The 13,186-nt window shown below is 46.8% G+C and overlaps 2 protein-coding genes across 2 annotated transcripts in view; one reads left to right on the top strand and one right to left on the bottom strand.

Moving 5' to 3' along the window:
- Nucleotides 1-3,718, top strand: part of lrig1 (leucine-rich repeats and immunoglobulin-like domains 1) — a gene marked incomplete at its 5' end in the record, with an annotated part of 33,255 nt that extends 29,537 nt beyond the window's left edge. The window contains 4 exons of the mRNA XM_079218586.1: nt 247-681; nt 867-1,001; nt 1,241-1,531; nt 1,995-3,718. Of these exons, the coding sequence (XP_079074712.1) occupies nt 247-681; nt 867-1,001; nt 1,241-1,531; nt 1,995-2,185 (1,052 nt within the window). The 3' untranslated portion in view covers nt 2,186-3,718. The remainder of the gene's footprint in view (nt 1-246; nt 682-866; nt 1,002-1,240; nt 1,532-1,994) is intronic.
- An 879-nt stretch (nt 3,719-4,597) lies between these two features.
- The window catches only part of slc25a26 (solute carrier family 25 member 26), a 46,737-nt gene continuing 38,148 nt past the window's right edge, over nt 4,598-13,186 (bottom strand). Inside the window, exons 9-10 of the mRNA XM_079218954.1 lie at nt 12,728-12,801; nt 4,598-5,470 (exon numbers count right to left, since the gene is read on the bottom strand). Coding sequence (XP_079075080.1) covers nt 5,374-5,470; nt 12,728-12,801 — 171 coding nt within the window. The 3' untranslated portion in view covers nt 4,598-5,373. The remainder of the gene's footprint in view (nt 5,471-12,727; nt 12,802-13,186) is intronic.

The following is a 13,186-nucleotide window of genomic DNA, read 5'->3' as shown; positions in this document are numbered from 1 at the left end:
ATGTATAAATAGGCTTGTTAGATGAGACCGTCATTATGAGACGAGCTTTCAGTGGTCGGATATCAAAGTCAGAACGTCACACTTTGTGCTCGGCCGATAGCGCTGACTCACCAGTCTGTAATCAATACTGTGAACAAACAGAAACCTGAGAACAGACACCGAAAACTTTGGCGCAAGAGAATGACAAAAGAATAATAGAAATCTCATACCTCAGGAATCCTAATCACCTCCTCCCCCCCCCTGCAGAAACACCACACCTGGCCCAGGACCTGGAGGACCGCAGCGTGGTGGTCGGGGACACGGTGGCTCTGCAGTGCAAGGCGCTGGGCAGCCCACCGCCCCGCATCACCTGGCTGCGCAACGACCAACCGCTGCGCCCCTCCGACAGACACCACTTCACCCCGGGGAACCAGCTGCTCGTCATCGGCTCGGCCTCGCTGGAGGACGCCGGCCGCTACACCTGCCTCATGTCCAACACGCTGGGCACGGAGCGAGCTCACAGCCAGCTGGTGGTCAACCGGCGCCGCGGCCCCTGCACGCTGCCGGTGGGGCCGAGCACGGTCACGATAGGGATCATCGTCATCGCTGTGGTGACGAGCATCGTGGTGACGTCGCTGGTATGGGTGTGCATCATCTACCAGACCAGGAAGAAGAGCGAGGAGTGCAGCGTCACCAACACAGGTACATTTGAAACTGTTCTGTCCCCTTTTTTTTATTATCTTGGGTAGAAATAGTTTCAGGCAATCTAGGAGGATCTAACGAATATAGAAAACTATATATATAGAGGGAGAGAGACTAATTTGAGCGCCAGCGACACCATCATCCCGGTTGTAATACCTTGTGTTCGGCTCTCTAATTTCTACCAGATGAGACGACAGTTCCTCCAGATGTACCCAGCTACCTTTCCTCCCAGGGCACGCTGTCCGAGCGGCAGGATGCGTGTATCCGAGTGGAGGCCGGCGGCGGACCTCAGCCCAACGGACACATCTCGGACCCCACAGGTAGTTGATGGTTCAGCCTCTGCCCCGGCTCTGTCAAAAGTTGTCCCTCCCCAGCAGTTTGACCCACCTCCCAATGAGCACAGTCGTGTGTTGCATAACGATGAAAGGCGTCTGTGGAGGCCTGCTGAGCATCAGGAATAATTACAGCAGACACGCTAACCACAGTGTTGACATGCAGTTGTTGATTTTTCTGTTTCCAAAGTCATTTATTTTCCCTCTCCCCCTCCGCCTGCCTGCAGGTTTCGACGGCGCAGTAGTGTGCACGGATTGCATGGAGAACGGCAGCAACTACTCCAAAGATTCGGACTACCTGACACACGGGTTTGGCCCCGCCGGAGCCTCGGAGTACCAGCAATACTCTTTTCCGCCGCCCTACTCGCACTGCTATCCGGGGGAGCTGCATGACGCAGGGTCGCACTCAACCCCGCCACTCTGCAACGGGACGCCCAACGGGATCCGGAAGGACGTTCAAGGCTCCACGTTGTCGAAAAACCACAATACGTTACAGCCGAACCAACAGGATAAAAAAGGTAAGGGGATCAGTGTAGCGAGCTTAAACGTGCTTCGGACACTGGAAGGAAAAGCAGCCCGCAGGACAAATTCCAACAGACTTGTCCCAAAGACACTTATATCTTGAGAAGTTATTAGGAATCTAGGAACCATTGTAAAAGCAAATTCCCTCGAACATGATATTGATGCGTCGGCTCCTGTATCATAGTCGCACACCCAGAGCCAGATTCAGGATATCTCTCTCCGATACAGTAAAGGAGCACTGAGTTCTCACTGCTGCCAAACTCCTGCAGTTGCACGTCTGGGCTTGTTCTGGGATTCGGCCTCGTTAGCAGCGAGTAATATCCGTGGATTTGGCCTCCAAATACCGATTCTCACCTCCACATGTCAGCGCAGCAGCCTCATGCATACATTCCACTGCCTCTGAATGCATATTTGTCACTGACGTCTCCTCCCTCCACCTTCTTTTTCTGTGTTCATCAGTGAGCAGGGCGGGACTAACGCCATCGCTGGAGGACTCCTTCCACAAGCCGGTGAAACTGTCCGGTGGGTCGGGCCACGGTGGTCTCGACAGCGAATGCGAGTCTGAGCTCAGGCAGACTCTGCTGTCCAACGGACACACCCTCAGAGTCTCTCAGAATGAGAGCGCCCCCCTAAGGAGAACCAGCGACTAGCAGGCGCTCCATCCAGCCCGAAAGCCGACTCGCAGTAGCTGAGCGGACTTTTCTTTTTCTTTTGCACTGGGAAATAAACTGCTACCTCATATCGAGGCGATTGATCCCGAGCCTCCTGGAACTGGACTGAAAGGGAGCAGCGGGAGTGAATAGCAGGGGGCATCCGGAGTTTGAAGGTGGAGCTTGTGTGGGTGGCGTCCCATCCGAGCGTATCGGCTGTACATAGTTTAAAAACCTTCCTTTTTGGGAGGTGACCAATACAAATTCTAGCTCCAAAAAATGTGACTTGCATTTGAAGCATGTAAATGTAGGGAATTTTGTACAGTATATGTATGTGCAAGGGGGAAAAGAGAAATATGCCTTTGGACATTTGACTGTACATAAGAGTTTTCGTATATTATATATTATATAACTTTTACAAAAGAGTATTTGAATTTATGTGCATGACAAAGAAAGGAGTGACGGTATTTTTATTTTTATTCAAAAACAACAAAAAAACTAAACACAAACAGCCCTTTTTCAGCTTTTACCAACATTCAGCTGCGGTGCCTTAATGCATGATCAAAGAAAACCCAACTTGTAATACCATATATCCAGATTTTTTTTGGTGAGAGATACTGGTACGCTCTTTATAGCAAACAAAATACTTGATTGCACTTGAATGTTTTATTTTAGTTTTTTGAGACAAACCATGGCCTTACAGAAACACAGTTCACGTTCATTGTTATTGTATGAAGGAAGAGCTTTGATGTAAATTATTTTTGGTACGTCAAGATGGTTCAAGCCGGGATGTTTGTGGGCAGTCGAGTTTAAAGCACTTTTTGTATTCGCATCACAAACGAGTAGATCGTAAAAGCCTCTGCGCGAAGGGACGTAACCCCACGTTGACTCTTACGCTCTGGGTCTACGAGGCGGGACGAGTCGGGGAGGACGCCGTTTTAACGCGTTACTGCTGTAATGTGCCTCGACGGCCGCCGCTGTGCATTCACAGGTAAAAAGGCCGGGTACGCATCACCACAATGTAACCACACCTTTCTCATCCTCCTCATCATCACTACAGTTCAGTCATGTTTGAGGTAGCTAAAGGTTTATGCTGTGAACAGTTGGGAAGCTTGTGAAATGTGCTCTAACCAAACTTGGGAGGATTAATGCAGTCAGTCTCTCTGGGCGGTCCCCTTCCCTGGACACACTGGGTCAAAGTAGTTGCATTGCACCATGGGAGCTTGCGTTTCTCCAGCGAGCCCTCGCCTGACCTGTGCTCCGCGACCAGCGGCCTTGTCGAGGTAAACCGGAGGACGCGCTCCTCTGGTTACACCCGATAGCGCCGGTCAGAGATGGTCTTTTTTTCTGAAGACCAGCTGAAGATCCAATCCCAGTGGAGCAGGTGAACGGGACAAAGAGGGAGACGGTTCACGTTCGGAGTAATTTATTGAAAACAAAACTGTACCTGAAAACCGTTGTACCAATGTCAAAGCTGAAACCGTGAAGTGTCTAACATGGCATTGGAGTGTCTAATAATAAAAAATTCACATTTTGCTATTATGCCTGTTTTCCTTCCTGTATATATGAACTGGAAGAAAGGAGCGACGAACAATGGAGTGAAAAAAAAAAGCTGAGGCAGCATTTTGAGCCTCTGGTTATGGAGAAACAATCAATTCATAGATGTAAAATCCAGAGACATTGATCTCTCTCACTCACTCACTCACTCACACAGAGGAATGTGGATCCCTGAAGCTCTAAAGACAGCAGGCATATATTTTCCCTCTGCAGGCTGTTAAGAATATTTGCCATCAAGTCGGGCTGATAGAGGGTCAGTGGCTGACCAGAATGTGCATTCCAGATGGATGTGTGACACAGGATGATTGACACGCTACCAGCCGTGGCCTCCACCAATCGCAGGAAGTCTATTGTTGTCCCAACAGCCCAGGCACGAGCAGCAGGACACATGCTCCCACCTGTGAGGCCATCCGTCTCCTGACTTGCCGAGTCTTCAGTTTTCCCTCTGCAGTGACTGCAGGCACCACGCTGAGCCAATTCCCTGAATACACAGACACTAACCGGTCCTGCATACATCGTTTAAATAATCCTTCAGACGTAGAGGAGTCTTGTAATAGATTACCTTAAATAGCTGTGTGCTCTTACTTTGAAGGACACAAGTGGATAGTGGACACAATCAGTAGGCCAACAATTGGCAATATATTTATTTATTTTTACTCTGGCTACAAATGAGAACATGCTTCTAAAACATGTCTACCATTGAATTAATCCCTAATGAAAATTAACTTGAAAATGCATTTAATTTAACAAAAACTATTATTAGACTTGAGTTTTGGGTGAACCGCCCCTTTGGTTCTCTGGGCAACTCCTCAGTAATCTGTAGTAAACCTTAAATGATGGACTTTATACATTAAAAGTGACACCATTGCTTTATTGATCAACAAACACATTGTGGATAAGGCTGCAGTTTCACAGGTTTGAGATTAAGAAGTCCCCCCTTATACTAAAGAGCTCCGATGTCAAATCAATGAACCAACTAATGCAATTGTTTCACAATAAACAAGGCAGATATACCCCAAACTGATACACAAATGCTCCATTGTTGTCGGCATCTTGAGTTTTAAATTAAAGCTCTTGCAGGTGGATGAGCTCAGTGGTGCTCCAGCAGGAATTTAACAATGGTGACATATTGATGGGTCCCTCCCCGGTCGGTCTTAAACAAAGGTGGCCCGGCTCAGCAGAGGGGGAAATATGGATAAAACAATAAAATGATCATGAAACCAAGTAAGGGAAGATTTACGGGGTACCGAATCACAAAACATCACCTCAAAGCATAAAAAGAGACAAGTCTTTAATACCGCAACTCATTGATGATCTCACACACATACACACACACACGTTTAATAGTAAAGATGGCTCATTGCTGGCCTTGTGTGACCGGGCGTGGCTCCATTTCACCAAACCACCGGTGTCGTCACAGAAGTGCGTGAGCTCAGCCTGTTCAGGAATGCAGCACCCCGGGGGATGCTATCCGACCGGGTCCATCCAGGGGACGAGATAGCTCCGCCTCCTTCAGGGGACGAGGTAGCTCCGCCTCCTCCAGGGATGAGGTAGCTCCTTCCAGAGTTTCTCCCCTCCTGCTGTTCCTCCGCCAGGTTTAGGGACTCCGGACGGTCACAGGAGACGAGCCGCTACAGCAGGCAGCGGCGGGCCTCCTCGTAGGCTCCCAGGAAGATAAAACCCCCCACGCTGATGAAGGCCAGCCTCGGTATGCTGCCCGCGAACAGACTGCAGAGGAAGAAGAGAGCAAGTGACGCATGCTGTGAATTCTGAAATCACCGTCATTAATACAGATTCAAGCAAATCCGTATAGGATTTGGGATTTTTCTGAATTGACTCATGATTGATACACTAGCCAATGCATGCAACTGTTATATGATACACAGTCCTATTATAGCAGCAAAAATCACGCGTTCATTCAATGTTCATCATTTAATTCCAGTGTTCATACACTATATAGATAATTCATATTGATTGAAACTACTACGACTCAGCTAAACTCCTGACTAGTTGAAACTAGTTTTAAAAGGTTCTTACTAAAGCCACTAAGACAAATGTGTCTATGCTTTTACTCAAAACTGTTTGCAATTTTGTAGGTTTTCCACATGCATACACCTGAACCTCATCAAGTAGGATCAGTGAGAGCAGGAAGTAGGTCTTTCTTTTGTACTTCTCCAAAGTTTGACTGCTGCACCTTTAATTATCCCCACCAAAAAACTAAAACCCTGTGAACCGAGCTGAGGGCAGCTCCGGCTGTATTGGGCGTCACTCGGCTGATAGAAAGTATCTGTGAGAGATTTAGGGTCCTTCGTGGGAGCGGGGCCTTGTGTTCGGGTGCGGAGGGCCTCGTGGGAGCCTCGTCGGTGGAGCCACTTCACAGAAAGGGAGATGGGAACAAATCAGGGCGTCCGAGGCCCCGACAAGAAGCTGTTGACGTCGCGGGGGTCAGAGGATGTGATCGGCCATGAGAGCCCAGGAACCGACCCCCTCCCGTCCTGCTACACACAGCTGTTTTTGGGATTAGGCTTCAAGCCCCCACCCTGAGGCCCCAGAGCTCTCATCCACCCTTCTTTCTCTCTCTGGGCTTGACTGATGGCCGAATGACATCCACACATGTCTGTCTGCCGTCCATCCACTTCTCTCCGTCTCTCCGTCCAGCCCCTCAGCTGGCTCTGTTGTTGGGGGATTTCTCCTCAGTCTCACTTTCTCGCTGCGTCATCCATTCCTCAGACACGCGCTCGCCTCGTCCCGTCTGTCCGTCTGCCTTTTCGTTACTTATTTTCCCCCCAGCTTCTCTCCGCCCGTCTCTCCCTCACCGTGAATTTGCCGACCAACACCTTCTGACTGCCAATCCGCCTTCCGCTCACATGGTCTGGCCCCATCGGAGCCAGATGTAATGGATGAAGAGCATTGTGCGTTTGTGGATGTGTGCCTGCGTCTACGCACACACAATGTCGGTTTGCATTCATCATCAGTGTGTGTGTGTGTGTGTGTGTGTGTTAGTACTTGTGTTTCTGACAATTTCAATTTTTTGAAAAACCTTTGAAACATCCAACAAGTTTAGTTTGTCTTCCATCAGGTTCGCTTCAGCAGATACTGTAGAGAAGGTTCCCGAATAGGCCGTTTTATTTTTTAGGGCAGACATTTTGCAGACGTTACCAAAAGCATTAAAAGGGAATATTTTCCACCTTTTAAATGCGCACGACTAATCAGTCCTGAAAATATATTCCCCAGTGTCACCTCTCCTGCTGTGGAGCCATGCCGGATGTGCCCACATGTACCCAGGATGCATTGCGCATCCTGGGTACATGTAAGTAAATATTCTCCCATCTAAAACAGATAAATACAATCGTATACCTTTTGATTTCAAGTTTCCCTTTTACACAGAACTTAATGGCCTTGCTAACTCAAAATAAAACCAAAAACTTCTCTCCACTGTTCCAACAATCAGCGAGTCTACTTTGGTCAAAATAAATCCTTAATTCACGAAGTAAGATGTGAGAATATGCCGACTGACCGTGAAACCTCGTCTACGGCTCTCATTCTTTGGAGCCCGACCACTACATTTACAGTGACATCAGCCCAAAATAAATATCAAAAACATGTCTGATTTAATATTATCTCTTAAAAATCAAACAAATGAACAAATACTGGACCTCTAATAAAAAATAATCCAATGATCCATATTTTTACTAAAGTACATGACTTGAAACTTAAAATGTTTATGACATGGATGGATTTCATCACTGGATTCATAATAATTGAAAAAAAAAAAAAAATCTACTTTTCCAACAATGTGAGGAAATCCATTTTCTCACTCAAACGTGGCAGATTCTGCAGCTGCGCCCCAAAGACACAGAACTCAGCAGGAAGGACGATCCCTTTAAGGACGACTGTGCAACGTTTCCTTCATACTATGGCGAAGGAGTGACACACCCTCCTTTGATCACCCAGTCTTCTCTCACTCTTCATGCCTAAACACAACCACAGGTGCTCTGACCGAACCAGTCCAACCAAGAAAAGCAACAAGCACTGGCCAATCAGATGCGGAGTGGGGCGGGTTCATGCCTTTTCGCCACAGTAGCGGAAAAAGCATTTGGCATCCCAGTGAGCATGACAGAGAGCCAGCGGGCACAAAGAGGAGGACCATGAAACTGAAGCAGCTAAATGGTATTCAAGGGAGTCCGTTATCTTGCTCTTGGTTAGGAGACAGTAAGCCTGCATAAGTATAGTTTGAAAAACAAGAGTATTTAACAGGCTGGGAGTGTCTAATGCAACTGAAATGCACTACGGGCAATGTAGGACCCAATTCTCGGACTAAAAGTGAGGATTAAACAGAGGTGTCAAAAGTATTTACATTCATTACTCAAGTAGAAGTATAGATACTAGGGTTTAAAAATACTTCTGTAAAAGTTGAAGTTTCAACTCAAGCTTTTTACTTAAGTAAAAGTGTAAAAGTACTGGTTTCAAAACTACTTAAAAGTATAAAAGTAATGTAAGGGGATTTTTTCCCCCATAAAGGACAAACTCTTAAACCGCGTCTCAGGGGCTTATAGTGCACAACCCCACCTCCCCCCAAAACAATCATTTTTATAAAGGCCATAATGACTATAATGTTTTAAAATGTTATGTTGAAAAATGTGGGATGCACTAGGCTACCCGTTTCAGCTGCATATATGCCCATTTAAAATGACCACATTTTATTACAATGCAAATACATTAAAGTACCATATGTGTACTACTGAGCATTAACATGCGTTTCATGTAGCGGAAGACATGATAACTGGTTGCCTATAAGTATTGTAATAGTGCAAAATAGGCGGCGGCGGCGACTCCGACACAAACACTTAAAGCTGTGGTTCTCAAACTTTTTCTGTAAATAACATAATTGTGTGACTCATCTGTGCTTTTATAAGTAACAGAATAAAGACAATTACAATCACTTACAAGTAAATCAGATTGCCCCATCAGACAATGTTTTGTGTAAATTCTATCTGTGCAAAAAATAACTAATATTTAGTTACTACTAAATAGCTCATTGTGGAAAACAATAAGCTTTTCATTTTTTTTGCCAAACAAAACAGAATGAGTGCAGATATGTGAGCCATCAGGTTGTATCAGTATTAGTGGAGCAGTGACCTGCTTTCCTCTCGACACATATGTTATGAACGGGGTTGTAGATTTGATACGGCCTCTCTCAATTCATGCTCAATATTGAGCTTAGATCTGTTTTTTTTTATTTTGAGAAACACAACAGCAGGAAGACGAGCTCACGGAGACTTCTGGCAAAACGCCAAAAAAAATCGCGTACTAGCATAGAGTCGCGCATGCGCAAGTGTAACCTGTTAACGGCGTACTGTAACCATTTACTCGAAAGTACAGGCATTTCTCCATGTATTTATTCATGACTTTGTTTTATATCCGTGTACTTTGTACTTTTGTAGTATGTGAAGCCAGCAGCTCATTGTTGGTAGAAGACACGAGCACTTTGGCTCGTTTCACCTGGAGCAGGAGAGCTGCTCCGGGTTCAGAGAGCTGCTGTTGCCATCTTCACCCTGGGAACGTTTAAAACGCAGATATAGCGGTCTTCTTTTCACGCGACATATTTGTCGACGCTCTCTGTCCGCTGGTGTGTGTGCTCAGTGCTCACCTGTGTGCGCGCGCACGTATCTGTGCGCAACGGGGCGGAGAGGTTTTGTGTGTGTGTTTTTGAACGATGACAAGCCGGAGTGACCAACAAACCAAAATTAAATAGTAACGAGGCTATTTTTAAAATGTAGGGAGTAGAAAGTACAGATATTTGCGTGAAAATGTAAGGAGTTGAAGTTAAAAGTCGTCTGAAAAATAAATACTCCAGTAAAGTATAGATATCCAAAATTTCTATTTAAGTAAAGTAACAAAGTATTTGTACTTCGTTACTTGACACCTCTGGGATTAAATTTGAACCATTCTTCCTTTAATCTGTCACTTTAGGAGTCTTCCAAATTGTGTGGAAGTGTAACACTCAATCCCTGGAGAATTCCTTTAAGAATAACGAGCATCGATCGTGATGCCGAGATTATGGATGGATGTCATTTTTATTTCTTAACTTGCAAAAGATCTCCTCATCCTATTGTGGCGTCACGGATTGATCTAGAGTTCATTGCATTACCCTCCGTGATCTTTTGATGCCTTAACTTCTACACTGACAATCAAGAAAGAAAGTTTCCATTGCTCCAGAACATTAAAGCTTGATTTATTGTTGTGACACGTTAAAGTGCAGCTTTCACAGTGAATCTCAGATTTGGGTCACAAACAGACTCGCTGCTTCACTTGACAGCAAGTCAGGGATCTCTCAGCCATCCCAACTATTCACACAACTCCACGTTTCAGAATGCCCCGGCCCAGATCGGGTGTGTTTTAAAAGACAGCCAGCGGCGGGTGAGCCTGAAAGCGAGGGCATGTTGTGAGAGACGGCTAAATCCAAAGTGTGTTTGTGGAAGCGCGGACTGGTGTAGAGGCCACAAATAAACGCAGAGACGTTAGTCAGAAGTTGTTGTCATGCCCTTCGGCATGCTCTTTCCGTCTCAGCACAGCTTTCCATCACCATCTGCTGAAACATAAATCACAGGCCCGCAGCAGGAAAGTACTTAGCATTACTCACACAACAATATCACACACGATATCCAAAGAGAATCAAAGTCCAACGACGGAGAGACAAGCAAAGACACAAAGACGTCGACACTGAGCAGCTGGACAGCCGAACAACAACACGGTAGACGCAACAAGTCCCGACATATTCCCCTCCATCTTCTCATGTGATCGCCAGGCACTAATTTTAAACTCAACGCTCTTGTTGAGTCTCAGCTCTCTTGGCTACTGTTACATTTCCTGTCTGGGCTCAGGCCCACCTGTGGACTCCCCCGAGCGCCCTGACTCACTCTGACATCACAGCCTGGCCGGCCACTGAGAGTTGTCATCGCCCTATAGTCGGCCAATTGGCTCTCTGGAGGAATCAGACCTAAATATAGTTCCGAGGCATGACGGGAGACTACAGAAGAACAGTGGCGAACTCAAAGTTAATGTCGAGGCTGCAGTTTAGATCAAATTTCTGCCACTCGTGGAGGAGTCTGAAAAAATGCTGGGGCTATTGCAACTTTTATCATCCGGATGAATCCCAAGAAAGAGACCTGTTTTAACCTCCATGGGTCTTCATCAAAACAGGGAAAGATGCATCAGTTTGACGTTACACAAATTCCTTCAGTAGGAGATGGGTCTTCTTGAATTCATGGGGCAAAGGGTGGATAATAATACAACAAAGATGTTACAACATTCTCCCAAAATGTGGCTTTGAGGCTGTACTTTAAGAAAGGAGCGCATTGCACATCTGTGCCAACAATACACCTTTACAAGTCTAGTAATACTCGACACATTCACTGTCATAAGTGCTCAAATTGTTCAACTTAATGGGTTACAGTGAAGAACAAATATCCCTGAAGCCATAAAAGGACAAATAAGGCAAACCGCACATTTCCAGAGCCTCTGCTTTGTTGTGTGAACGCGGCGCAAACATGTCCTTTGTTTACTTTCCCTCCCTCACGTGAGGCGCAAAGCAGACGCAGCCTGGAGGACATGTCGCTTATTAGTCTTTGTGTTGACACGCCTCCTGGTGCAGTTTGGTGACTGGGGTAGACCGGCGTGAGCTGCACTGCTCTCCGCTAACCCGAGGTCTCTGGGGCATGGCACACACATGGAAGCACTTTAGAGCTTCACTACACTGCAATTGGGCCTATTACCATAATTACAGCTTTAAAGCCCCAACAATTTGTATCAGGCATGCACCGGCGCAACCACCAGGCCTTTGGCCCTGCGGAGGAACAGCCCCCTCTTTTGCCTCTGCATTTCATTCTCTTAGTCTCTCTCTCTCTCCCTCTCCCTCTCTCTCCCTCTCTCTCTCTCCCTCTCTCTCTCTCCCTCTCTCTCTCTCCCTCTCCCTCTCTCTCCCTCCCTTCATTCTCCACCTTCTCTGGTTACATCAATATCAGGAGGGAAAATGATTTTTCCAGAGTTCATCACGTCGTAGAGCTGACGCGCATGCTCTCTGGGCTGCACACCGGGAGTTTTACAGCTGGCCCCAGAGGACCGTTGGATGAGATAGCGGAGGATGGAGGGAGAGAGAAACATCAAAGAGGTGGGAGACGGGCATCAGAGAGATCCCCTCTCCATTACCACTTGGTTACTGTTGCAGCTGGGAGAGAGGGATTTAGGGTTTTCCATAGGGGCCCGCCAACTATCGCCTCATTGAGATCGTGCAGTCGTCTCAAACATGAGCTTCATTAAAATTGAAGGCTGCCTTATTACTGATGCCTGAAAGCAGTTTGTAGGGAATCACCCTTGGCTCATAGTAAATACAAAGCTGAAATGCAATTTGTCTTTGATTAGATTCCAGCACTGCGCTCTACACAAACAAACAATAACAGTGGTTTGTGTTTGCAAGTGTTTATGAGTGTGTTTGTGAGACATGTCCCTCTGGTGTTTGGCCCAGTCCCAAACCAAATCTGCAATAAGCATTAGGCTGAGGTGCATCCTAACTAAATGATGGCGGGCCTATTATTCACCGCGGCTGAGGGTTTGTTTTAGTGTTGGCAGCCCTCTGCGGCCCCATTAGACCTGGCCTTTTGTCCGGTGTGCACCATAAACACATCAAAACACTCAAATAAACCCTTCCACTCGGCCCCTGAAACACCTTAATCAATAGGACAGTGCTGCAAGGGGCAGGAAAAGCTTTTAAACATGTCATTTTTCAGCCGTGGCTGTAAAGTCATGTCCCCCAGACGAGCAACTCTATCATCAAACTTAATTACGTGAGGGGATCAGGCGGAGTTAAATCAAATCACGTAAAATAGAAGCTTTTTAAATGAACTGGGATGAAACCGGTTGTGTAAAGAGGCGGTTCTGCTCAAAAACAGCCTTTGAACATGTTTCGAACACGAAGACAACACTCACCCTGAAAGGCCCTGGCTCTTCCACACGTCGTGGAGCACAAGCGGGATGTTGCCCTTCGCTGTGGTCGATCCGGCCTGGAGAGAGGGACAGAAAGAGGGAAACAGAGGCGTGATGACGGATGGATCGTCTCCTTCACTTCCTGCTTGTCCAACAGACACCCTGTTTAGTCTTCCTCAGCGGAGCTCCCCCCAGATCCCCCCTTCCTTCTTTTCATTCCTCTGCGTCTCCCTCCGTTTCTCCTCATGGACAGCTGTGTCAGCGAAGGCGACACCTCCAACACCCACCCGGGCACCTGCTCGGCAACACACCCAGCCATTTGCCCACCCAAAAACACACTCAGCAAGTTCTCCCCGTCTCCCTCCGACTTATATTTACACAATACGGCTTAGCCGGCCAGGGAGGTTTTAATCCATCACTGTGGAGTGGCAGAGGGGCATGAGAGCTGCAGCACAGGGCCAG

The sequence above is a fragment of the Taurulus bubalis genome, assembly GCF_910589615.1.
Source record: "Taurulus bubalis genome assembly, chromosome: 5".
Taxonomy (NCBI): domain Eukaryota; kingdom Metazoa; phylum Chordata; class Actinopteri; order Perciformes; family Cottidae; genus Taurulus; species Taurulus bubalis.
Note: the sequence above shows the minus strand (reverse complement) of the source record. Positions and strands in the feature narration are given on the sequence as shown.